The 27,923-nt window shown below is 43.8% G+C and overlaps 1 protein-coding gene across 4 annotated transcripts; it reads left to right on the top strand.

Annotated features, from left to right (window-relative positions):
• The first annotated feature begins 591 nt into the window (after positions 1–591).
• RLIM (ring finger protein, LIM domain interacting) lies at positions 592–21,856 on the top strand. Of its 4 annotated transcripts, XR_009557038.2 has the most exons (5): positions 592–992; positions 12,674–12,865; positions 17,418–17,501; positions 19,596–21,229; positions 21,412–21,856. XR_009557038.2 is itself a non-coding variant. In XM_060270655.2 (4 exons), exons 2-4 carry the CDS (start codon positions 12,697–12,699, stop codon positions 21,143–21,145), a joined length of 1,803 nt encoding a protein of 600 aa, XP_060126638.1. In that variant the 5' UTR covers positions 654–992; positions 12,674–12,696; the 3' UTR covers positions 21,146–21,856. The 4 variants fall into 4 exon arrangements, 2 of the variants coding, with proteins under 2 accessions (XP_060126638.1, XP_088520791.1); XM_060270655.2 differs by having other exon boundaries at positions 654–992; positions 19,596–21,856; XR_015948680.1 differs by lacking the exon at positions 12,674–12,865 and having other exon boundaries at positions 837–992.
• The last annotated feature ends 6,067 nt before the right edge of the window (positions 21,857–27,923 follow it).

The following is a 27,923-nucleotide window of genomic DNA, read 5'->3' as shown; positions in this document are numbered from 1 at the left end:
TAGCAAGAAGCACGTGCATTGATAGGAAGCCGCACAGCGAGCTTGGAAGAATTCTGCATATTTCCCTTTTTAAAGCAACACATAGTCCTGTATATTGAGACATATGCATGGCAGGCAACCTTTCCCGTCCGCCATACTACTTTTCTACGGGGGGGGGGGATACTACGGTTATTATTCTTTTAACTGGAGTAGCATTCCATCATGTGAGGGGCCACCTATACTCTGACATGGTACAGCCCAAGCACTGGTTGATAATCTTCTTCGGGAAGGGAATTTAACCTTACACTGCCGCGGGCTACATTCTGGAGCCATTCTATACAGAAACACAGCCATTCTCAAAAGTATGCTACGACCTGTTTTGCTTACTCCCTCTCTCTCAAAAAAAACCCCAACTCTCAATTCCTTAAAAAAGAAGGTTATAATTACGGACCCCCCCTCCCAATTCCTCTTTAATTGGTTTTGCTCCTATTAAAAATGGACGCCCCCAAAGACCTGCGAGTAGAAGTCTGCTCCCTCCCTTCCAGTCTTCCCGACTCTATGCTCTGTCCCTTCGGCCTCATACGCATCACGCTAAAGAGGCGCATGCGTTCGCTGGAGAGGATCTGAGGTATGCTGAGGTGAAGGGCGGGGGAAGTGCGCCACTTCCTCTGTTGCGCGCGCCGTCGAAAGCCAACGGAGTCTACTCCTCCCCCCTCCCTCCCCCGCCGAAGCGCACCGTTTCCGGCCCCCAAGTTCCTTAGTAACAATGGAGAGTAAGATGGCCGCCTGAGTGAGGGACGGGAGAGGGAAGGGAGAAGAAGAAGGAGGAGGAGGAGGGGTCGGGGGTCGGGCTCCAGACGCTGCTGGGGCTTTCGCGACGACGAGGAGGAGGGGGGGGAAAGAAGAAGAAGGGGAGCTGGACGTGACGGACCTGAGCTTCAGGCCGCTGCGGGGCTGATCGCCGGACGGAGACCCCGGAAGGGCGGCGGACGAGCTGGAAGAGGAGGAAGGCGGTGAGTGACCGATCCGAGCGGGCGCCCTGGCGGGCTCACCGGTCTGGCCGCGGAGAGTCGGCCAAGCCTGGCTTGACAACGGTGGTCTTTCCACACCCGCACCGCTTCTCGCCGGAGCGGGCGGGGAACACGGCAGCCGGAGCCCTTTCGTCGGGGCTAGGCCGGGGCTAGGCTGTGAAGAGCGGGGCCGGGGCCTGCCGGGGCCCCTGCCGGCCCTTTCAGCCGCCGCCTATTTACCCACCCGCGTGAGCTGCTCGATTTCTTTCTCGCCCTGGCTGAGGTCCGCTGTGACCGGTGGGCCTTGCTGGCTTGCCCAGGGTGGAGGTTTTCCTTTAGGAACATAGAAATGCTGTCGTATACCGACTCCTAGAATTGTAGAGTTCGAAGTGGGCCAGGAGGGCCATCTAGCCCAGTCCCCTGCAATGCAGGAATCTTTCACCCAACGTGGGGCTCAAACCCACGACCTCCGGATTAAGAGTCTCACGCTGTACTGACTTGAGCTGGTGATCAGGTCTTCGGTCCATGTAGCGCATTGCTGACAGCAGCTCTCTGGGATTTCAGGTATGGGTAAAAACAAATGTGAATGACAGAAGGATGGCTATGAAGGTGCCTTGGTTAGAAATGAGGAAGATATATTTCACAATATGCTTGCCTTGATTGGGGAGTAACTAGTTGTTTACTGAACTGTATTGTCTACGCTGACTGGCAGCGGCTCCCAGGGGTTTCGGCCAGGCAGGAGTCCCTTGTCAGACATGCTACACTCCCCCATGTACAAAAGGCATAATCAGTAGCTTGATCTTCCTTTTTAGGGAAGGGGGAGTACAGTGGTACCTCGGATTAAGAACTTGATTCGTTCTGGAGGTCCGTTCTTTACCTGAAACAGTTCTTAACCTGAGGTACCACTTTAGCTAATGGGGCCTGCCGCTGCGCCACCAGAGCACAATTTCTGTTCTCATCCTGGGGCAAAGTTCTTAACCCGAGGTACTATTTCTGGGTTAGCGGAGTCTGTAACCTGAAGCATTTGTAACCTGAAGATGTAAAGAATGAGTTCTTAGGTTGGTTGTTGTTGTTTAATCGTTTAGTCGTGTCCAACTCTTCGTGACCAGGCACTCCTGTCTTCCACTGCCTCCCGCAGTTTGGTCAGACTCCTGTTGGTAGCTTCGAGAACACTGTCTCGTCCTCTGTCATCTCTTTTTCAGGGAGTCTTCTCTTCTTATGAGGTGGCCAAAGTATTGGAGCCTCAGCTTCAGGATCTGTCCTTCCAGTGAGCACTCAAGGGTTGATTTCCTTCAGAATGGATAGGTTTGATCTTCTTGTAGTCCATGGGACTCTCAAGAGTCTCCTCCAGCACCATAATTCAAAAGCATCAATTCTTCGGCGATCAGCCTTCTTTATGGTCCAGCTCTCACTTCCATACATCACTACTGGGAAAACCATAGCTTTAACCTTTATCGGCAAGGTGATGTCTCTGCATTTTAAGATACTGTCTAGGTTTGGCATTGCTTTTCTCCCAAGAAGCAGGTGTCTTTTAATTTCGTGACTGCTGTCACCATCTGCAGTGATCATGGACCCTAAGAAAGTAAAATCTCTCACTGCCTCCATTTCTTCCCCTTCTATTTAAAGCCAGGAGGTGATGGGACCAGTGGTCATGATCTTAGTTTTTTTGATGTTGAGCTTCAGACCTTATTTTGCGCTCTCCTCTTTCACTCTCATTAAAAGGTTCTTTAATTCCTCCTCACTTTCTGCCATCAAGGTTGTGTCATAGCCCAAGTTAAATATTTAGACAGAGTTTCAAGTAGGGTATCGCTGGGGTTAGTTGCTATATCATTACACCTCCTCTTGCCATTGCTGTTCACTGAACCTCATAGTCCTGGCGGGGAAATCCCACCCAGAATTAGTGCTTCATTGATGTTCTTACTCCCAGAAATCTGGTCCTCCTTTTTCTGTGCTAGAGATGTATTAATTTCTCATTAATCTCTCTGGGGTAAATCTCAACATGCTTATTGGATAATTCTGTCAGGAAGGGCAAAATGCTACGTTTGTTTTCACTTTCTGAGGTTTTATACTCTAACCTCAATTACAGAGTACCTTTTACTGCCTTTGGCAGGTGATATTGTGGGGGGCTGGGGTGGATCAACAGAAACCATGCAGCTTTTAAAATAGGAACAATTAAAAGAAAATCCTTTGACTTTTAATTTGAGCTTTGATTATCATAAAGTTCAAGTCATTGTATCAGAATATTTGGATTTTCACTTACAATTATATTGATGAACTTCAGACAATCTTTACCTGATTCTAACTGGAACAAAGTTAAAACTCGGGATTAGATTACTTCATAATGTGCAGAGTGGGTCCGTAACAGTTATATTGTTGGCCTGAGGTGCCTTCTTTAATTGCCTTATCTACTGTGCTAGTTATGTTCGTGGTACAGGTAATGTAAAGAAGCTGTTCTTCTCCAAATGTTGGCATGGAGAAGAAAGTGCAACTGGCTTCAACTGATGATCAGAGAAGTATTAAAGTAAATAAGGGATACGGGTGGCACTGTGGTCTAAACCACTAAGCGTCTTGGGCTTGCTGATCAAAAGGTTGGCAGTTTGAATCCCCGCGACGGGGTGAGCTCCCGTTGCTCTGTCCCAGCTCCTGCCAACCTAGCAGTTCGAAAGCACGCCAGTGCGAATAGATAAATAGTTACTGCTGCGGCAGGCAGGTAAACAGCGTTTCCTTGCGCTATGGTTTCCATCACAGTGTTCTGTTGCACCCGAAGCGGTTCATTCATGCTGACCACATAACCCAGAAAGCTGTCTATGGACAAACACTGGCTCCCTTGGCCTGAAAGCGAGATGTGTGCCGCAACCCCATAGTCGCCTTTGACTGGACTTAACCATCCAGGGGTCTTTTACCCTTTTTTACCTTTAAAGTAAAATACTACAATCTTTAATAGTCAATATTAAAGTCCAATCCAAGCTTTTAGAAAGCTGTTATATGATGACATCATTGTGTATTATACCTTACACAGGCAAATGAAGAAAAAAAAGTTGAATCTCAGACTGCCCAAAGCATCCTGCAATCTGAACTGGGGGAACATACAACCAGGGGAGGCAAGAATAACACCTGTATTTGCACACATTTGCTCCATACCATAATATTTATTCCATTTGGGGATGTGAAATAAAGACGAGCTAAAAGCCTTCACAGGAGTGGTGGGATTTAAAGAGGGAGAGAATTGACATGGCTTGTGGGAGGAACCTTCAAGGATAAGGGGCAGGCAGACAGTGGGTAAAATTGTTGGAGGGGAGGAGACTTTCCAGTATCTTAAAGTCAGGAACATAGGAAACTGCCTCATACTGAATCAGACCATTGGTACCTCCAGTTCAGTATTGTCTACACCAGGCACGTCCAACAGGTAGATCGTGATCTACCAGTAGATCACTGGACATCTCTGGTAGATCACTGGCTCCCCCCAAAGAAGCGAAAAGGCTTTGGCTCCGCTAAAAAAAGCTCAACATCTTTGCCCTGCACCCCTAAAATGACCTGAACCACCAAAAACAGGGCTTTCCTTCCTAGAAAAAGCTCAACAATTTTGACCTGAATCCCCCAAAAGGGGGTAGATCACTGCCAGTTTTTAATTCTGTGAGTAGATCACAGTCTCTTGGAAGTCGGCCACCCCTGGTCTACACTGACTGGCAGGAGCTGTCCAGGTTTTCAGGTATGGGTAAAAACAAATGGGAATGAAAGAGAGATTACTGTAAAGGTGTCTATGCATATTTGTTTGCCATGATAAGGGAGTAACCAGTTCTTTACTGACTAATAACTGTTAAGCTTTATTTCTCCTTTAGAGGTGTCATTGTACCTCTGGTTACGAACTTAGTTCGCTCCGGAGGTCCGTTCTTATCCCAAAACTGTGCTTAGCATGAGGAGCCATTAGCGAAAGCTTGTCTCCCACTGCGCGCGTGCCTCCGACGCAATTTCCACTCGCATCCCAGGGAAGAAGTTCGCATCCGGGAGCAACTACTTCTGGGTTAGCGCAGCTTGTAACCCGACCTATGTACAACCAGAAGCATTTGTATCCAGAGGTATAACTGTACTGTGTCTCACTTCCTGCCAAGCTCAGAAAAAAAATTATCACCAATAATGCCAGTGTTTAATTTGGAGCAGTTATAAAAACTCTGGGATATATTTGTGTGATTTGACTTTCCAGGTTAGAGAAGAGTTGTCCTCTTATTTTGTGTATTGTGTGGTCAGAAAATGATATGCATGGTTTTTTTGCTGCTAGGGACTTTATAAAATGTTTCCTGCTTAATATTTAATCTAAAAACTGCAAGTCTCAAAAACTTAACCTTGGTGGCAAATTTTACTAGTATGCTTATATATAAAGGAGGAGGCTTACAGAAGTGGGTTGTTCCTTTCTAGGAACCCATATTGGAATACTTAACTGAAACTGATGCCTCTACATCCACAATTTATGTATTATTTTTTTAAAAAATAATAATTTAAATTTTGTGTTTATCAGGATACCTTTACAGTACTAGACTGAGTGGATCAAGAACAATCCTAAATGGTAGATTTATTATAGTGAGGTGGTGAGATTTTAATACTAATAATGTTGCCTAAAAGCACAATGGCTTGATCCTCTTGAAGTTGCCCTACATGTACAAGTAGGGCTTTCCCTTTTCTGTGGTGGGGGTATGTGTGTGTGGAAATGACATTTCTCACCTACAACTGGACTCAAGTTCTGCTCTATAAGTTGACATTATGTATATGAGACTTTGTAGATGTAAATCCTATAGCTGTAGCTGCTGAGCATTTACTAGTAAACCCTATTACCATTGTGTTGGAAGGGAAGTTTAGGGATCCACTGCCTAAGTCTTCCTCATGTCACTGCTCCCATAGCCCTCTATTCACTGGAGGTTGGGCATTTGACAGCAAGAAGGTTCATCATGAATCATAGAATCATAGAGTTGGAAGAGACCACAAGGGCCATCCAGTCCAACCCCCTGCCAAGCAGGAAACACCATCAAAGCATTCTTGACATCATGGGTTGATTCTAAATCATACAGTTGAAAAGGGTCCTTGCTGCAGAAGTTCTGTCCCTAATGCATGGAGAACTGTGAAGGTTGTGGTGAAAGGAATGGGCCAGGGAATAATGGCATTGGCACAAGTGGGGAGGTGCCTCTGGAGTGAGTTAAAACTGCTTTAGGCAAGTGAAGTGTACAACTGTCAGTTCCTCTCGCAGTTACTACTTGCTGTCTTTTCCCTGTCCAGCTTGTTTCAGCTGCTACGGTTTCTACTAAAAATGCAGTGTAGTTCTAGCATTTTATATGCACTTTTTCTTTTTGCTGTTCCTCCAGGCTTTGAGTGGTTCCTGTAAATTCTGGGGTGAGGGGTTGCATCACTTGTAGCTCTGTGCTTAAGAGATAAGCAGGCCATCTCTCTCCCCGCCGTCTCAATTTTTCTTAACCACAATGAAGCATTAATCGGCTTCTGCAATCCAGTTTCAAACCATGGTTAGCATTAATGATGTTTAGCAAAGGTACAAACATAACAGTAGACATTGATTAATGTCAACAACTGAATACACACATTACAAGGTTGTATTAAGAGGGTCTGATACTACGTATAGTCTAGCATGATCTTACTTATGGAATGTTGCTTTTTGGGCATTGATTCTGATATGGTGTCTGAGTATTCATTGGCATTCATGGTGTGTGTGTGTGTGTGTGTGACATTTAGAATGGGCTTGGTTGCCACTGTTCCTCTCCAGGGGGTACTTGACCCTTGTGGGAGTAAAATTGGTGGTAAGGTGAAACAACAGGTCAATGTCACTGCCACTTGAACCTACTCTTCAGAGACCTTTGGGTCTAATGAGAATTGTAAGACCTCTGCTTTCCTGAAACATTTATAGTGGTGGAATTTTTCAGCCAGTATTTGAGAATGCTGTACTTTCTGTTTGGTTTCATATAAGCAGAATAAATGGCAAAACTATTTCTGCACTTTGTGTTCTCACACTGTTGCTATTTGTTTTATATAATGCATTGTTTTGACATTTTAAATTCTTGAAGTTTAAAATTTTGGAAGTTTAATTTGTTTAAAATTTTGTATTTTTAATAGTTCAAAGACATTTTAAAATAATTATGTTGGAGAGAAGGCCTTGTGATTTGTAGAGACTTAAATATTGTGAAATAAAAAAATTCCTTCAGTAGCACCTTAAAGACCAACTAAGTTTTTATTTTGGTATGAGCTTTCGTGTGCATGCACACTTAAAGATCCTGTTTTGACCTCGCAGTTAGGTATTATAAAGTGGAATCTGGTACTGCTTGTTCTGGACACTGCAACCTGTATTTCCAGGAATCATTGTCAAGTGTCACTTGACTTTCCCCTCTTGCTGAAAAAAAGGTCTTGCATTTTAAATTGCTTCTCAAATTCAAAGAAGTTGAATTTGACAATTCCTTTATGTAGACATAATTATGTCTATGATATCAGATATTTTTTAGAATTCATGATGGCTAACGTATTGAATAGTATAAAATACTTTATAAATATGGTAATATTAGAGAATTGTAGTGTTGGAAGGGACCATGAGGATCATCTAGGCTAACCCTCTGCAGTGCATGAATCTTTAACCCAACGTGGGGCTCAAACCCATGACCCCGAGACAGTGTTAGAAATTAGCCAGGCACCAGGTGCATTTGGCTCCTGGTGTGGGCCCAATTGTGACCATGTGGAGATCTCTGGATGCCAGGTTGGCAACTGACATCTCCCTCTGGATAAGCCTCTCCAGCTTTCTTAAGCAGGTAAGCAGAAGAACTTACTTATTGCATTTATAGCGCACCTTTATTTCCAAGGTGGAGCACATGGTTCACCCCTTCCTCAGTTAATCTCTACCTACAATCACCCTGTGAGGCAGGTTAAAAGGCTGTGCCTGGCCTAAGGTCACCCAGGGAGCTTCATGACTGAGTGGACATTTGAACCCTGGTCTCCCAGGTCCTAGTCCAGCATCACTACACCACACTGGCTTCACAGAGCACTTTTGCTATGGGGCAGTGATATAAATTAAGTAGATAAATCAATACAGGGAAAGCAAAATGTCACCTAGAGAAGGATCTGAAATATTTTCATTGAAGCTTGAATTTGTTTTATTCTGGATTGTTTTATTTGATGTTTTAATGCGTTGTAAACAACTTTGATATATATTTTTCTTCTGAGCTCCACCATTTGATATTAAATTGAGGGAGATAGGGAGGGTAGTGACAGGAACTTGGATAGTGTCTAGAATCAAATTAAGTGGAAGTGTTCCCTGCTCCTCTAGAACACTTCCACTTAAGTATATGCCGAAGTTTTTGCTGGCCAGCAATGCTGTTCCATTAGTGTTGGCTTCATTGCTAGGTAAAATAAAAGCCTATGGCACCTTAAAAACTAAGACACTTATTAAGGTGCAAGCTTTGGTGGACTCAACTACAGCATCCATGAAAAATGGACATCCAGCCTCTGCCTATAAACCTCCAATAGAGAGAGTCCACCACCTTCCAAGGGAAAAATATGTACTGCACTCTTACTGCTTCTCAGTGTTGCATGTTAGATATTCTGTAATAAAATAGTTTGTAGGGCAGTTGTGCCTCACTCTTCCATGTGAGCGTGTGTAGGAAAGGAGATTTGGGCTCTATAAAGAAGTTCACTCCTCAGATATCTTTAATCTCTTACTTACTCATTCTAAACCACAGGCTTGGAAAGAGCAACTTCCCTAATTATGTGGGTTGAGAATGTTGTCCAGGTGACAAACAGGAAAATTGTTTTCTGTCACTGCTATTCCACCAATGACTTACATAGGCATTTGTTTGCTTGTCATTTTTGTATTTACTTCTGGCTTGGTACAGAAATCCAGGATCTGCAGGAAACAGGCCATGCATCCCCTGGGGGGTGTGTGTGTGCGTGCGCACACACGCTATACAAAAATCACAATGTGGGAAAAACTATGAAGCCTTTACATAACTCCATCCTTATTTCAGACATTGTGATATATCAGTATATCACGATGTTTAGCTGATGATATAGCACAATGTTGAAAAACACTGTTTTGCACTTTGGTTTTACAGTACTTATGGAGTTTGGTGGCACTGCTGATTGCCTGAAATAGAAGACTCATACCTTATTGATTTTTACAACTGATAAGATGTTTCATATAGAGACTTCTCACACCTGGAGTAAAACCAGGGAAGATTAGATTCAAATCTTTACTCAACCATTATTCTCTTCAGGAGCCACTTAGCCAGTCAAATACACCTGCTCTGATCAACTTCACAGGGTTGTTGTGAGGGAACTGTACATTACATGAACTCCTTAGGGGAAGAATATGTTGTTATTGTTTTGTTTTGTTTTAATACTCACCCTTCACCCTAAGGTGTAAGGGCACGTTACAACAATCTAAAGTACATTATAAAGTAGAACAGGAAGGAAAGCATACAAAGTAATAAAAAAACAAAACCCACAGACTACAGAGTGTAACTTTAAATTAATCCATTTATTGATATACAAAGCTTTAACAATTTAAATGAAACAAAACACGTTACTTAGAAAATAGAATTGGAAAAAAATGGAAAAAATATATTTAAAGCATAGGGCAATTGGATATGTTTTGCATATGAATTAATAAGTATAATTGACAAAGCAATCAGTCAAAGTGATTTTATATCCTTTTATACCGATTAGCAATGGAACTAGGGGGTTGGACCTTTCCATTGAGTTTTTCCATTAATTTTATTGTTCCTGTGGGCAGACCCACATAAGATGTAGACAATGAATTACCACCATGTATCCGGGAGGCAGAAAAATGGGCAACTAGGGCCGCTGCTGTATCAGCTGTTCCTCACGCAGGGAACTTTGACACATACCTAGTGCTGGTTTGCCGAAACACGTTATACAGTACCTTAACTTTTCTGTTGGCACCATGGCTCCTTTTACAGCCACTCCAAACGATGCCAAGGTCTTCATGACCCTTATTGAAAGCAGCAAATATATACACAAAAGTCGACTCTAAGCAGTTTCTTCAGCTGTGACATAGTGCCATCCATTCTGATCCATCATGACTGCTCTACAGTGTGCATAAAACATACCATAACTGCTGGGTGTGATGCATATGCAGGCCTAGCAGGACCCAGATTTCCAGCCTCTATAGGGGAGTTTTTCAAATTAGGACTTGACACAGAGAATGATGACCTCTCTTGGGCCACAGACACACAAGCTTCTGAGGGCAGAAGTACCAAGATCTTGCCAATCTTAACACATGATAAAGTGTGTAGAGCTATTTGGGGTCAGAGTTGTTTGGGGCTTTAAATACTAACATGAACACCTTGAATTGGGTCCAGAAATGATCTGGCAACCAATACAGCTGTTGAGGCTGTGTTGAGATCTAAATGAAACCCCAGCCACTAATCTAGCTTCTGCAGTTTGTTTGGACCAATTGAAGTTTCCAAGCTGTCTTCAAGGGCAACCCCTGCAGCAGAGCATTGCAGTAATCCAGTCTGGATTACAGTGCCCATGTTATTCCTTTCCCGAAAGGGTCATAGGTGGTGGATGGGTCATAGCTGAGGCAATAATTTTGCTGTAAATACTGTATCTCATATGAAAAATTACATGGCATGTTTCAAACAACTTTTATTTATGGTCACCTGATCTAGTAGTTATGGTAATGCCCTCAAGTTTGGGGCTTTGTTTTTGTTTGTTTTTTGGGGGGTTGGGGTGCTTTTAATCCTTTGTCCCAACTATGGATTGGTGGGCCATGCTAGAGCATTTTGCATCAGCGGCGGGGGGGGGGGGCTTCCCATTTGCATCAAATTTCTGGTGGTGGTGGGGACAATAGCAGGGGGCAAAGGATTAAAGCCCAAGTGATCCGCTTTAGACCCCTGCTCCAATTTGTGGAGAAGAAAACCCTGCACTTCAGGGCACAGATTTGGAGCTAACAATTGTCTACTTTGACCCTCATTTTATTTTGTATTATTCTGTTTCCTTTATTTTGAACCTGATTTTTTTTTCTATTGTGTGCATGTTTCACATTTAGCAGACTGCTAGCAGCTGTAGTTTGAAGAAGTGATTGGATATTTGGTTGCAGGATATATTAAAACTCTTTCCACTAAGCAGTTTGCTTGCAGAAACCGCATATAAGCCCTCAAACATCTTTTCAGTTATGTTGTGCTAATTTTGTGGTTTTGGGTGTTTTTGATTTAGTCTGAGGAATATAAATTGATGGGAGCTAAGTGACCTATCTGGTGGAGAATTGTGATGGTTTTCTGGTGCTTCTCTCAAAAGATATTTGCTTAGGCTTGGATGACAGTGCTGTGTGGCATGTCAAGTGATTTCTGGTTGGCAGCATGGTCCTCTGGTCATAGTAGACAATGGAAAGCCCTCCGTTTATGGCCCCTGACTAATGGAATAGATTACTACAGTTAGGGCCCTGCTTACTGTGAGCTAAAAACTAAATATGTTTGTATCTTTACAAATCATGCAGATCTTCCTTTGCATATTTTTTCACTGTTCTGCATGGTATTCTCTTTTACTTATGATGCCAAAGCCAGTAACAAAAAGTAAGAATGTGCAACAATTTTATATATTTTTTTACAATTTATTATAGCCAGCAGCAAAATGTAGGCTAAAATTGTATAAATAGGAAGAGAAAGGGGCAATAAAATTGGTTGTTGTTGTTTAGTCGTTTAGTCGTGTCCGACTCTTCGTGACCCCATGGACCATAGCACGCCAGGCACTCCTGTCTTGCACTGCCTCCCGCAGTTTGGTCAAACTCATGTTCGTAGCTTCGAGAACACTGTCCAACCATCTCGTCCTCTGTCGTCCCCTTCTAGTGCCCTCAATCTTTTCCAACATCAGGGTCTTTTCCAAGGATTCTTCTCTTCTCATGAGGTGGCCAAAGTATTGGAGCCTCAGCTTCACGATCTGTCCTTCCAGTGAGCACCCAGGGTTGATTTCCTTCAGAATGGAGAGGTTTGATCTTCTTGCAGTCCATGGGACTCTCTAGAGTCTCCTCCAGCACCATAATTCAAAAGCATCAATTCTTCGGCGATCAGCCTTCTTTATGGTCCAGCTCTCACTTCCATACATCACTACTGGGAAAACCATAGCTTTAACTATATGGACCTTTGTAGGCAAGAGAATAAAAAGGTCTGAATGTTTCACTTTGGGCCTTTTTTGGCAGCCTTCAGCAACATTTGAACCCCCCACCCCAACCCGCTTTTACACTGCCTTCCCAAAGCTGGTAAGCGAAATGCTGGGCTTTGGAAAGGAGGCCTGAAGGCTCTGACAAGGTCCTAGAGCCCTCCTACCTCTTTCCCAAACCCTCACTAGTGGAGATTTGGGGGGTGGGGTGTCAAATTTTGGGCTCCCCCCACAGCAAGGCAGTGTGTGGCCTGTGGGTTTCTGTGTCAAAGTGTGCTTACAGCCTACTTGGTATGAGCCCACTTTGTATCTAGACCTGGGCTAGATAATTAGGGTTGGGTTTTTAAAAAAGAGTCTGAGATACTTAAGAAACAGAACCATTATTTAACCATTATTTAAGTCTGTAATTTTTTAATGTTTCTATAAAATTATGTTGCACCCATAGATTAAAACTTAACTCTTCTGGTATATAGGGACAGGATTATATGGTTCTCCAAACAATTTGACTGTTTTGTTTTTTGTAGACATTTTCCCCACTTTGATCAACATGGAAAGCTCAGATTCTAATAATAAAGGAAGTGTTGCTCAGTCTGAAGCACAGCGTCGGAGTCAGCTGGACCGCCTGGATCGGGAAGAAGCTTTCTATCACTTCGTGAATAATCTGAGTGAAGAAGACTACAGGCTAATGAGGGATAACAATTTGCTAGGCACCCCTGGTATGTTACTTCATGTGCTGGATGCTATTAAAATCCTTTTAAGGTGTGGAAATTCTGCCACTGAGATGTGATCAAAATTTACTAGCTCTTAACTCAGAAAGAAGGGTTGAAAACAATTGCTTATGTCAAAATTGATTACACATGGTATTCTGAAGGGCTCTTGCTTTCTACATGTAAGGCATATTGTGTTCTCCAGGCACTAGTGCTGGCCCTGCTGGTCAGCTGTCTTGGTGGCATTTGACCATGATATACGGTAATTCAAAGAAGCGATGCACAATTAAGGGGGAAAGCACTACTGTGCAGGTATCAGCTTCACTTTATTAAAAGATTGAAGGCAGCTCCTCTCCCCACTCGCCCAGCCCTGCTGCAGATGAGAAGCAAGCTTAGTTAGTGGCAGGGCAGAGATACTACTTCTGACCACCTGTTACAACTGCAGTCCTCTCCAGACAGTTCTCTATGGCAAAAACCACTGCCTGCAACTGCTCATGTCTCCCATCCTTGTGTGGGCTTGGGGTGCTTCAAAATTTTTTGACAGACTGATGGTCAACCAAAACTGTTTTGATCCATCAATTCCTGACCCTACCAGCTACCTTCTACTTTTCTTTTCTTTTTTCTTGATGAGCATGCATTGTTTAGCTTTTTTCTTTTCCGTAAGCTGACCTTTTAAAAATCAGTGCTGATTTGGACTGTTAGCTTGTGTACACAAGTGCAACGTATGTCCATTCTTTCACTATTGACATTTTTCCAGCTGTTTATATTTCTTACAAATCCACGTCACCACTCAGGTTTGTTGTGGCTATTTAGCATTTGGCAAAAACGTTCTAGTGTTTTCCCCCCAGCCTGTCTTAGAAACATTTTTTTGGCCTCAGCATTTGTATTTTTTGAACTTGGTCACCCTTTCTATTGTTTTTCTTCTGGTATCTTCATTAGAATAAATGTCTCCCTCCTATCTCCCCTATTACAGCCTGTATTATACAACACTCCACCCTGCTTCCATTTATTTGTCTGTTCAGACAATATACTTTCAAACAGGTATTTCAGAGCATTGCAGGTCACTCCTCGCTACTTCTTTTTGCACACCTTTGTGAGTCTTGGACTAACTGTGATTGGTAGCTGAACATAAATTGAATATCATTTCTATTTTCTTGTTATGTTGTTCCCTTTGGAGGTGTTTTGTAAACTCCTTCGTGCTCTTTTCTTTCAGTTTCCCCCATAAACCCAGTTTATGTTGCTGGTTCTTCCTTTCCCTTAGTGCAGACCCTGCTGTCAAGTTCTAATTTTTCCTTTCCCTTTTCTCTTTCTGTTATTTGTTATGGACTATTGCCTATCTTTGATTCGTCATGCTTCCTTCTCAGTCTTGGAATTTCATTTTGGGTTCAGTTTGTAATGCTTCTTCTACTGTTGACTCTTTTTTTTAATATTTAGCTGTGGTGTCTCACTTCAACAATCTCTGGCATGCTGAGGTTTTGCTTTTTCCACCTTTATATTGTGTCTAGCAGCATCTGAGCCAGTAGTTTTATTTTCCTCCTTGCCATCTTACTACATACCACCCACATTGGCTTATGATGCTAAAGTGTGGTTTAGCACTACACAGGTGAGCTGCCTTCCCTCTTGTTGGGAGTAGAACTTCTGTGGAGATTTTTTTCACTTTATAAGAATTTTGTCATACGTCCTATAAAGAACCATTCCAGTGTAATAAGCCACCTTTATAACCCTTGTTTTGAAGCTGTCATGTTTCAAAACGTATTAGAGTTTGTTGTAAGCTGGAATTCCTTGTTTGTATGATCCAACAAGCCAACATTCTTCACAAAGTGAAACTAATCTCTGCAGAAGCCCTCCTTTAGGTGGTGTGGAAAGGGGGAGCCCACAAGACTCATGCTTTGTTCAGCCTTCCTGTAGATCAGGCATCCCCAAACTTCGGCCCTTCAGATGTTTTGGACTACAATTCCCATCATCCCTGACCACTGGTCCTCTTAGCTAGGGATCATGGGAGTTGTACGCCAAAACATCTAGAGGGCCGCAGTTTGGGGATTCCAGCTGTAGATCATTGACGTAGCACTAAATCATAGTTTAATGTTACATCTGAAGATAGCTATTCAGTGTAGAGTAGAATGCTTGCTTTTGTTCTTACTACTATGGTATGCCTGACTTTTATTGAGTTGGATATTTCTCCTTTCACTTCTCATTTGCTTATGAGCGCACTGCTTTTTTTCTGAGACAAAACAGACACCTCTCAATTTATGTTTTATTTACTGTTCTTCAGGTATACAACCTCACAAAGTAGTTGTACAAAATTTTGATATGCTGTAGTTAAAATAAAGATTAACACAACAGAATAGAGGTACAGTGGTACCTCTACTTACGAATGACTCGACTTACAAATGTTTCTACCTATGAATGGAGCTCCGTCCGCCATCTTGGATGCTGTTTAGATAGGATTTTTTCTACTTACGAATTTTTAGATAGGGTTGCTTCGACTTACAAATGTTTTCTCCCAATGCATTCCTATGGGATTCGACTTACAAATTTTTTCGACTTACGAATGTGCATTCGGAACGCATTAAATTCGTAAGTACCGTGTTTCTCATATTATAAGTCATGTCTTATATTCATTTTTACTCAAGAAAATAAGCCTTTGGCTTATTTTCGGGGGTGTCTTATTTTTTTAAATAAATTACGGTACCTCCTCTTCCTGCTGTGGCTCGGCGCCCGGAACTGGCTGCTGTGCACTTTGTTGGCACTTCAGCAGGGCACGCTGCTGGGTCCTGCCGGGTTGGGGCTCCAAGCTGTGCGCGCTGCAGCTCTTGCTGCGTCCCGACGCCGGCTTGGAGCTTGGCAAAGCGTGCGCTGCTGCCTTTGCCGGCTCCCGCTCCGTTGGGGCTTGGCAAAGTGCGCGCTTTGCCGAGCCCCGACTGAGCAGGAACCAGCAAAGGCAGCAGCCCGCCGCCGGCTTGGAGCTCGAGCCGGCAAAGGGTGGGCTCCCCGCCGTGTAGTGCTGCTCCCATCTGGAGGAGGCTGCCATGGGTGCCGAGGCCCCGCCTCCTCTTCCTCCTCCTTCCCCGTGTCCTTGTCTCGGCTCTGGCTGAGCCGGAAGAGACGGCGGGAGAGCAGCACAGCGCGAGCACAGCGCACGCCAGGGAAGGAGGAGCCAGGCCGGGCGGAGCTGCCGCGCTGCAGTACACGAGGAGCCAGAACACGCATCACTTCCTCCTCCTTCCCAGCTCCCACCGGCAGATCCTCTGCCCCGCCACAGCCGCCCGGCCTGCCTGCCTGCCCGCTCTCTGGCTTCCCCACGCCAGAGGCTCCTCCTCGCCCTCCAGCTCCGGCTGCGCTCCCTCTCGCGCTCCCGGCTGCCTCCTTGTCTGGGTCCCTGCTTGCAGCTGCTGCCGCCGCTGCCCTATTCCTCCTCCTGTCTCTCGCCTGGGCATGTCGTCCCGTTTTCCCTCGCGGAAGGTTCTTGCTGTCGGCCGCTGCCTGCTCCTTCCTCGCTTCCCGGAGCCGCCCTCTCAGACCTTTGCCGGGTCCCGCTGGGTTGGGACTTGGCATGGCGTGCCCTGCCATACCAGCATGTCTTATTTTCGGGGTACGCCTTATATTTTGTTAGGTCTTGAAAATCCTGCCATGCCTTATTTTGTAGGGATGCCTTAAAATATGAGAAACACGGTAGAGGTACCAGGCGATGGTCAGAAGAGCATTTAAAAAGCCAGATAAAACCCTTCAGTTGTAAATGATAATCTTCACCTGGTGCTGAAAGATATCAGAACTAGCTGAGCTACCTGGCAAGGGTGGGTGAGGGTCAGATTTGCAGACATCTCTATCCCTTACCATCCAGCCTGTCTACACATGGGGTGCTTGCTTTCCTAAGAGGGAGTGACGGAGCAACCATTTTCTTCATGTTCTTAGTTGAGCACAGCTATGTCCTTAAAGCCACAGTCTCAGCAAGTCTTGCCTCATGGCTTTGCAAGCATACCTGGTTCCTATACTATTAACTCATGTGAGCAAAGAGTGCTTTCAAATAAGGAATCCTTGTACTGTATGTGAAAATTGATCTGTAGTGGTGTGTGCTACCTCTCATCTTTCAATCCTTGCACAATCCTCACACAAACTGTTTAGCAGTAGTTTAGGAATTGAACTGTCAAGCAAATACCATACAGGCTACATACCTGCCTAGTGGGCACTTCCCAGACCCTAAATAATCTGGATCAATTGAGCTGCACAGCCCTGGAAGTCACAGATCTCTCTTTAAATATACCTGACCTTTGTGCCAAAGAAAGTATACTCTTTCAACGGAAGGCCTATCTTGGAGAACTGCCTCCATGTGCCCTGACTTCTTATACCTCTTTAAACAAGTGGCATCTCTGATAGCTTACTGTTTCTTGGTCTGTGCCATCCCCCCTCCACCCCCCACTTTTCTTTTCTCTCTTCTTTCCCTTGGGAGCCTCCCAGGATAATGATAATTTGGAAAGTTGTTACCTGTGCTTATCAGATTCATCAGAATTTTAAATAAAAATCATGGTTTAACTGGAACACCTCTTGAAAACTGTTTCCGCAGGTGAAATTACTGAAGAAGAGTTGTTGAGAAGGCTGCAGCAAATTAAGGAAGGCCCACCCCAGCAGAACATGGAAGACAATAGAGGTATGTAATATTCATTCAGAGCAGCAAAAAGAAACCTCTAGCCCTGGGTTGCCTTGAATGATGGTCAGGGCTGCTGCAAGCAGCACTGGCATCTGCCCCTATTTTCTTCCCTCCCTTCCTCTAATGCCCTATCACATCTCTGCCTCCCAAAGGCTTGCACAGGTGTTTGCTGCAACAGCCCTGGCTACAAGCTCCTCGGGTAAATGGTGCCTCTGGTGCTGGCCAGGGGTTGCTTCCCAGGCCCCTGTGAAGCAATGTGAGGAGACACTTCTCTTTGGAGCAAGGGAGGCAGCTCAGAAATCAGGGACAGCAGGTGCAGCTGCCCAGAGGACTCCCAAGGAGAGGAGAGGAAGATGAGGGAACACTCCACAAAGGAGGAGTGAGGGGCTGCCGGCTCTGCAGGCAAGGGGTGACATAACTGAACTCCTGAGCCCCACAGGGGTTCTGCAGAAAGAATGTAGTTGGTCAAGGGAGCCATGGACCCAAAAAGGTTGAAAACCTCTGTGGGTGCTTTCTCATTTGGCCAGTAAGACAGTTCTGGCAAGGCCACGCCCACCTGACTGAATTTGGGATTTGCAAAAATCACCAATCAGCTGGTCATTGCTGCCTGCCAAACCCTGCAGTTTGCAAGTGGTGCAGTGATCATTTGCACTTGCAAAGCACTGTGCATTGGCCCATGTGGTTTGATTTCAAGAAAACAAGCCACCTGACAGCATCAGCTAAGGTAAAACCTCTTGCAGTAAGAATTGTGTTAGAAATTGGAGGAATAGAAATTCTGAAGCCAGTGATGTGCAACATGTCAAATAAAACAAATTCTATCATTGTACTCCTGGGATTACACTTAGTTCCACCATTGGCTGCTTTATTGTGGCATGGTGTTTTTTTTATAAAAAAATAGATCTGTTTGTTTGTTCACATCCCTGTAAACACCATTTTATTGGTCTTTACCTTCTGTCAGACTGAGGCTACTTGTTCTTTATCCTCTCATGCGACTTCATACCTGGGAAGTAGCCTGTAAGCCTCAATGTTTTATTGTTGATGACATTATTATTAAATCCCTGAAATGTTTTATAAGAAGCAATTAACCATAAATGGAATGAAAGAACAAAGCATGCTGACTAGGAGCTAAGTCTTGTTGAAAGAAGTAATGATTCAAACATGATTTTTCCAGGCAACAAACGTGTCTAATATATTTTCTGAGCTAGCTTCTGTACTGGGATGCTTAACATTGGACATACAGTGGCTGCAGGCCTGGTTTAAATAAGATTCTTAGCTCATGCATGGGTGATAACCTACCTGGTGGTGTGCTGAAACCAGGCCTTAGTGGGAAAGCCTTTAAGTAAGTGTGCATAGGACCAGGCTGCAGGTGTTTCATCTTAAGAGGTGGTGCCCAGATTGGATCTGCTGCCGCAGCCATAGTTAAAGTACAGGTGGTGACCGTTTTAGGTGCATCCAATTGATGTGTGATTGCCAATGCCCAGGTCCTTTTGGACCCAGAATGAGGGTGGGGAACTACTGTAATTGTCTTTTTTTTTAAAAAAAACACCCAATCACTCCTGCATATTCCCTCCTATGATTCTGTGCACTGAATGTCTTGTGACTTCCATAAGACTCCAAAATGGTGTCATTATTATTATTTTGTTAATGTTTACACTTTCTCCATGTCCATTTTGGCATGCAGCTCCTGAGAGTTGACTAATGGGCAGCGTGGCCCTCAGCCCAAAAGAAATTAACCACCACTGCTTTCAAGTACCACAATACCTTTTCATATTGCCTAGCCCTTACAAAACTGATACCTTAACAAGGTTTCTGCTGCTGAATAGACATTTGAATTGGATGCACCCTGGATTGAGTTAACCTGTCTTAATGATTTTTACTGCAGCTTTGCTGTTCTTATCAACTTAGTGAGACACAATGAGCTTACAGGGTCTCTTAGAGTGCATTTATAATTACCATTATGGTTCCTACAGTAAATGCATGCATGTGAAAGTATCGTGGCTCAGACTTGTTTTCAAAACCCTAACTCATAGCAATGTTGGGAAAGTGTTTTGTTTCTCCAGTTTCCTAACTCTGGCAGTTGCTCTTGTCTTGCAGGTGCAGAATCCGCAGAAGATGTATCTAATGGCGATTCCATAATAGATTGGCTTAACTCAGTTCGACAGACTGGGAATACAACACGAAGTGGGCAAAGAGGAAACCAGTCTTGGAGGGCAGTGAGCCGGACTAACCCAAACAGTGGGGATTTCAGATTCAGTTTAGAAATAAACGTCAATCGTAATAATGGTAACCCAAATCCCGAAACTGAGGGTGAGCCATCTGTGGAACCACCCAGCAGAGAAGAACTGGAAAATAACCAAAGTGATGCTGAGCCTCCAAGATTTGAGACTCCTCCTGTTGTAGGGCAGCCTGGACCAGAAATTAGCCCCCCTGAAGTGATAAATGAAGCAGTTGCTCCTCACAGAGGCCTGAGGAGATCAAGAAGCCGAAGTCCAGAACAGCGGAGAACACGAGCTAGGACTGATAGAAGTAGGTCACCCCTTAATCCAATGAATGAATCTGCACGTCGGGTGCATCATAATATATCTTCTCAGACACCTGACCTTCCCCCAGTAAGTGAAGCAGAAGGAAGCTCTAGAACAAGACAACATATGGTAATAAGGCAGCATACAACTACATCTGAGATGCCCAGTGAAAATGCAGTGCTATTTTCAACTCCTGAAGCAAGACCCTCTCCTCAGGCAACAGCTCCTCCAGAAACAAATGGCAGTGCAGAGTCTGCAGCCCCTGGACAGAGGCCTCCAACTATTGTCCTTGACTTACAAGTGAGACGAGTCCGTCCAGGAGAATACAGGCAGAGAGACAGTATAGCCAACCGAACTCGATCAAGATCCCAGACGCCAAACAATACTGTGACATACGAAAGTGAGCGTGGAGGTTTTAGGCGCACATTTTCACGCTCAGAAAGGGCAGGAGTGAGAACTTACGTCAGTACCATTAGGATTCCTATCCGTAGAATTTTGAATACAGGCCTGAGCGAGACGACGTCTGTTGCCATTCAAACCATGTTAAGGCAGATAATGACTGGCTTTGGTGAGCTCAGTTACTTCATGTACAGTGATAGCGATGCAGAGCCTGGTGGCCCAGCACCAACCCCAAATGTAGAAATGGCAGAACCGCAGGGTGGAGGTGTCAGCGGAAATAGTAGTGGTTCAAGTCATGAAGGTCCTGATCCTTCTGCACCAGGAGAGGCATATGAAGGCAGTAATGAAGGGGCTTCCACAGCTAGTGCTAGGCGAGAAGGACGGAATGCCAGGGGTTCTGTTACTTTTGAAGAAAGTGGCTCTCTTCCATTCCTGAGCCTGGCTCAGTTTTTTCTGCTTAATGAAGAGGACGATGACCAACCCAGAGGCCTCACCAAGGAGCAAATTGACAACCTAGCCATGAGAAATTTTGGTGAAAGTGATGCTCTGAAAACCTGTAGTGTCTGTATTACAGAATACACAGAGGGGAATAAACTGAGGAAGCTCCCATGCTCTCATGAGTACCATGTACACTGCATAGATCGCTGGCTGTCGGAAAACTCTACCTGCCCAATTTGCCGTCGAGCAGTCTTGGCTTCTGCTAACCGAGAGAGTGTTGTCTAAGCAAGGTGTGAACTTTGAGCTGAGTGCACAAGATGAGCTAGCAGTGGGCAAAGAAGCCACCTTTCTGTGGCCACTTTTTGTGTGGTAGGTATAAAAGTAAAACAATCCTCCCGAAATGATTTATTTTTTTTAAACAACCCTTACTAGTGGGAACCTTCTTGGTTAAGGTCCTGAAAATAATACTGGGTTTGTGTCATCAGTTAAAACAAGTGAGCAAAAAAACACCCCTACATTTGCCCAAAGACACTTACCTGCTGTGTTCTCAGTTTATTCCAGCACAAACAAGGTTCACATCTTTCCTCTTCCATCCAAGTGAGTGGTGAATGCTGAAGATCCTAACATTCTGCTCTTCCCCGTGAAGAATATGACTGGAATCATTCAGCTACATATACAAGCTCATGTTTCACTGTGGATTAAAACAAAAACTGAACAATAAATTTCCACCCCTAAATATGATTTAGTTCCTTCCTTGTATAGGGTATTGAACATGGCAATGTAAATAACACTAATATTAGCCCTCTCCCACTGTACAGCTGTTTTTAGCCCAACACTATGGTATGCCATAGAATGAGCTGGTAGTTTTAATGGGGATATTTATCTTGCTGTGGAAATATGTTAATTGCTTATGCCTGTTTTAAATGAACACACTTTTGTTTTTAAAAATGTAAAGCTTTTTGTATAGATCAATAAAGTTTTAATTGCACTGCTGTACTAATGCCTTTGGAATGAAAACCATTATGGTTAGAAATAATGCATTGGTGTGACTCTCCCCTGCAGAGTGAACAAGATAGCAAAGAGCTGCCCCATCAGTATTAAAGTCACAGCATGACACCCAAAACAGCCCAACAGATAGAAATGGGATGTTCATAGTTCAAGAAATGGAGTGTTCATAGTTCACTGCTTGGGTGTAGGGGTACCACTGAAAAGACACAAATTGAAGATCTGGTGCTACAGAGACCTCTTCCTAAAATACAGACCTCTTTTGATTCCCCAACCCTGCAAAGCAGTAATTGATTACACCAGGGGTGGCTAACCTTTAACCCTCCATAGGTTGTTGGATGCCCAGTTCTCATCATCCCCAATCTTCATGGCCCGTAGTTGGGGAGGATGGGAGTTGTGGTCTAAGCAACAACTGGAGAACCAAATGTTTTACATTACTGGCAGCTTTGAAACAAGTTTGCCTCCCCCCAGATCGTGTATTACAGGCATATGTATACAATGTGTTTTCTGCGGGGAAAGTACTTTTATTGCTCTGGCTGTGCTTTGGGAACCTACAGCTTTCAGCGTAAATCCCTCAAATAGTGGCTTGTGTATTTTTCTAAATGGAACTTAAACGAAATGGTACCACTTCTACTTTCTTCCTTTGAAGTGGAAGAGAAACTAACAGTGTATCTGTTCAATTTTTAAAATTACAGAGTGAGTGGTTTTATCAAGCTAAGAATCCTGTGAATTTATCCATACATAAAACTGTTTAGGCACTTTATTTAGAAATTCCCTTATAAATCAAACAATTCCCTGTCCCATACATACCAAGAGTCCAGTTTTACTGAGCAAAACAGCACTGTGTGTTGCTTTTGCTTACAGACTCTTGATATTTGCATTATCTTGGATATATAAAAGATAAGTTTTCAGTTGGCTTTATACAGGCAAACACTCTTTAATAAAAACCTTTTCAGCTAGAGAAGGATTTCATAGCACCTCTTCTCCCTCTCCTTTGCTGCCTAAGGTAGATTATAAATAAGTACAAAATTTTATGTGCAAGGTTGTTCCTCTACCACAGACTATTCATACCTTTCAACTTAGAGCAGCTTTCAAATAAAAAAATGCAGATAGAGGTACTCATCTAATCTTGTTGGGACATGCATTCATTTTTTCAAACATTAAAAATGATTAATGGAGGAAAACTTGTTTGTATTTTCATTCAGAAATGCAGTGAAGCCCACATTAAATGCTTTGTTGCAGGTGTGCTCTTGACCTTTGCTTTAACAGCACTTTAACCAGACAGAAGAAGGCAAGATGAGAGCTCATTCCTTGGCAGTGATTTCTTCCCAAGCAGTGAAGGTCATGGACTTTCAGGTGTTGCAGTTCTTGTGTTTTGCCCTTGCTTAGGATCAAATGGCAGTGGTAGCCTCAGGGTAGAGATGCTCTAAACAAATATTTATTTAGCTTAACCTTCCTCACCGCACCCCAAATTTGATAGGGCATGAAACATCTTGCTGAGACTTTGTGCTGAGGAAGGGCAGGAGAAAAAGGCTGTCTTGTACAGTGAAATCAGGTTTCTAAATAGCAAATTGCCAGGTTCCTTATGGAGAAAGGCAGGAAAGCTTTAAACAAGCTGATTTCCTTTCCTTTTAGGCCCCAAATGGTTAACACAAGTGTATGAGCAGCAAAGCCTAGTATTAAACAGCTTTTGCACAACATGTGGACTAACATGAGTGCTGAAGTTGCTTTTAGGAACTTGGCATGTTGTAAGACAGCTGTGGGTGGGGAGGGATGGAAGGATGGAACTACCTGTGCTGCTTCTTAGATTAATACTAAACACTTATATAGCTCCTGTTCCCTACAAACAAAACATGAATGGAACAACCTTCACTTGCTGTTGCTGCCCATCAGTATATTCAGTGGTAAACTGCCCTTGAAGGTGGAGGCTCTATGTAGCTATTTTCTCTGCTTGCTTGCTTGCTTGCTTGCTTGCTTGCTTATTATTTATTTATTTATTTATTTATTTATTTATTTATTTATTTATTTATTTATTATAGCATTTCTTGCCTGCCCTTCAGCCAAAAGGACTCCAGGAGCAGATAACATATAGTCAAAATGAGACCAACCCTACCTGCAGGCTTACAGTCAAGAGAAGAGTAAAATAAAAACAAAAACTCAGCTTAGCCAAAAACGTAGCCAATTGCTAAACAGTTCCTATAATGTCCAGCTGGCACAGCTGAGGGACAGGAGGTGCCTAATAGAGTTGAGCCCCCAGCAAAGATAATGTAAGGAGCCCAACTTCTTATTTTCCTTCCTGAGGCTGTCTGGTGGAGTGACTGCCCCCAGAGGGGAGGGCAGGGCTAGCATTTGTCCAGTTGCCTTTCACAGCTTTCTTATTTCACTGTTAAAATGGCCAGGGGTTGTCTGAGGTGTTTGTGTGTACTAATTTTAGATCCCTATATTTCTCCCACCCCTGCTTCAGAAACTGAAGGAACTTCTGCAATCTTTTGGTGGCATGGAGCTGTGTTGACTATGAACCCCCCAAATTTGTAATCCCCTCCAATCCTATGCCAAATTTTTGCAGCAGCACCAAAACTGCATGATACATAATGCAATTAAAGCAATTAATTCAATTTTGTCTGATTCATTCCAAACCTGTGCTGAATATTTCAATCATTTTGCAGTGCCCTCAAAATGAAGTAATTAATACTGTATATCAAATTGGAATTCCCAGTTTACACCACTTGAAATCCAACACTGTCTGATCTACTCTAAACCTGTGCCATAATTCTGCAGTTGTTTTTGCAGCAACCTCTACCAAACTTGTATGTTTCTATGCACTGTAAATCAGCAGGTGCCAAATTATTTGTATTTCCTGCATAATGACTTCTTGTTCCTTAGGTCATCATATTCCTCCCACATGTCATCATGTCTCTGACAATGTGCCACATAATGCTCCATGGTGTTCACACTGATCAGTTCCTCAAGAAGCCCACAGCACCTCTTCAGAACATATGTCACGTCACCTAGTTTTACCTGGATTGGTGTCTTTCCAATTTGCACAATACACTGAAGCAGATTCTTGTCATTTGGTTGGATAACCTCTACAGAGAGAAGGATTTCACAGTTCTTTTGGTTCTGTCACCTTTGCAATCTGCTTGCATTCTGCTTGTAGCCCTTTTCTTATGGTGGCAGCAACAGTATTCCTCCTGTGTGACCTCCACCAGTAACACCTCCAGTTCTGGTCCTGGTAAATGAGTGTGGCTTGGCTGTACTCTGCCCTTTATTGCTCTGGACATTTGCTATCTTCTTTCACACTTGTAAAATTTTGCAATAATACCGGTAACCAAACTGCATTCTGCAGTTTCACAGCTGATTTTAACAATACTACCTGGCAACGGTTCATGTTGGAATATATCTTCCAAAGAACTTGCCCTTATTTTATATGTATGAGCAGGCACACCCTACCTCACCATGCCCTGATGCTTTGTTGCCCAAAGTAAACCCATTCACACTGTCCACAAATTCCTACATTTGACTGGCACAGAATATTTGTAAGACTGAATCAAAGGCACATGTATTTATTACTATTGTTAATATATTGTTTACTAGAACTGATCTCAATTAGTCTTGTAAGGAGACGGTTGAACAGTACAGGTTTGGCCTGACAGGTCCATATGCCACCACTCTGATTATGTTTGTAGATAATAAAAATGTTTTCTTGTTTCCTTCAACCACCCACCACCCCAGTTCTCATTGTCATCTTACTCGACTATGAGTGATTGCCAGATAAGAAGAAACATCAGACTGGGGTGGTTCCATGCACTTCTTTGATTGTACACAAACTGTCAACTCCGGTACAATGATACTCTGCCATCTGTGAATCACCTCCTTGTCATCATTCCCAGAAATTGTACTTAGTACACTGTTTGCATTCCTGTCCTGGGTATTGCTACTAAATTTGTTTTTCTCTTGAGCACTGTCTTTAATTACAAGGGACTCTGGGAACCTGCAGAGATGAAGCACATCGAGCACTCACCTTTTTCCTGAACCATTTATTTCCTGTCATCCTCATTGATCACAGATATCATTTGCACTGCTGCAGCTAGCTTCATGGTACCCGCCAGTGATTGAATGTGCCTGAGAAAGAAGTCTCACTGGAAGCACTGCTGGCTGTGACACCACCATGCCCATAGAATAGAGCCATCACAGCTATCCACAATGGAATCCCATCAGAAACTTTAACCCTGCCATTTGCGAGGTCTGGAAGCATTTGCTGGTTACCCCAAGTTCCAGGAACAACTTTTGTGGTACCATCATGATTCATTTCCTCTACCATGAGCATGAAAGCATTACCATTGGACCTTTCCATGGACTCAAGGGGAAAGCATGCTTCATTGCAATATTCTTTCTTTGCACCTGCCTGAGGAGGAAGCCCTCCAATTCCTTGCAAAAGGATGCCTTCACTTAATTCACAATCTGTTGGCTGGCCTGTATTCTTGTCCCTTGGTTTCACTCAGCAAAAGTGATTGTGTGTCTCATCAGGGGCTTCACCACTTTTATACCTGTATCCTGCTTGCAAAACCTGAGCCATACTCTGTTGTAGAAGGGACACGTTAGGCAATGCTGTCCTTGCAGACTAGGCCATTTTGCCATAAGGTTCATCGTGTGCTATGTTATTCCTGATGTAGCAGTATGGCAAATTTGGCAATCCCTGATTTTCATTCAAAATATTAATTCATTTGGGTAGTCTGACGGGTGGAAACTGAATGCTGGAATGCATGCTGACTTGAAAACTGGGGACATGTCCTCAACAACCTCCTTAGGCATTGGTGCACCATTATGTAGCCCAGGGATGGCCTGCACAGGAGGTGGGTTGAGGCAGCTGCCTCAGGCAGAAGCTCATGAGGCAGTGTCTCTAGACGTATCTCACTGCATCTGCCATAGGCACAAAAGCAGCAGTGGCAGGATCTTGTGCCTTTGGGGTAATTTGCATTAGGGAGAGATTTCAGTTTGCACTGAAAAATTTCCTCATGCCCTACAACAACCCAATTTAACATGCTTATTTTGTTCAGTAAACAAACCATTGTCATTGGAGAATTTTAAAAGGGGATTAGACAAATTCATGGACAATATCAATGACTTCTAGCCATGACAACTATGCTCTGCCTCCACAATTGGAGACAGTATGCTTCTCGATACCAGTTGCTGGAAACTACAGGAGAAGGTAGTGCTCTTTGCACTTGGGTTTGCTTGTGAGCTTATCTTTGAAACATCCAGTTGGCCCACTGTGGGCACAAAGCTGGATGGACCACTGACTAGATCCAGCAGGCTTCTCATATGCTCTTATAAAAAACCAAAACACATTGAAGCTTGCCTAATACTTAATTTGCAATAGGTGCTAGAGAATTTATGAAATGGAAAAATATTCCATGGGGGGGGGGGGAAGTACCTGAAAAGTTTTCAGAAAGTTGGTTCGTTGCGCTAGGGTGCTAGCCTCTCAGGGGCAGCCCAGCAAGTGGGGAAGCTGTGCCTCCCCTTTCCCTGCACGCCCGCCAGCTGCGCCCCGCCAACCATAAGGCTGGCGGGTGTGCAGCTTCCCTCCCAAGCCTCTGCGGGGATCGCTCTCCTCCCGAGGAGGCTTGGGAGGGGCACAACTTCACTCCTAAGCCTCTGACGGCAGCATGGGGGGGTTGCCCCCCCCCATGGCTGGCAGTGCGATCCATGGTAATTTGGGGTGCTGGGTATTTGCACCCCAGCGCCGCATCTGCTAAAGATGGTCCTGCTATCCAATCATGTTGGTTCTGCCCCTTTAGCAAAAGTCCTGCCCCCCCAAAAAAGTCCTGCCCCCTCTAACAAAAATCCTGGCTACGCCCATGGTGAGCAGGGTGAGTTGGAGGTGTAAATGACTATCAGACTTTGAAAAGCTAGTATCACTGGATCAAGATCATCACATTTGTTGAATTAAACTGAATAGTTTTAATTGGATTTAATTGCAAAAGGTCTGTATAGTTAAAGCTATGGTTTTCCCAGTAGTGATGTATGGCAGTGTTTCTCAACCTTTTTTGGGCCAAGG

Source organism: Zootoca vivipara, chromosome Z2 (assembly GCF_965207765.1).
Source record: "Zootoca vivipara chromosome Z2, rZooViv2.hap1.1, whole genome shotgun sequence".
Classification (NCBI taxonomy): Eukaryota; Metazoa; Chordata; class Lepidosauria; order Squamata; family Lacertidae; genus Zootoca; species Zootoca vivipara.
This window is presented reverse-complemented; position numbering and strand designations above follow the sequence as displayed.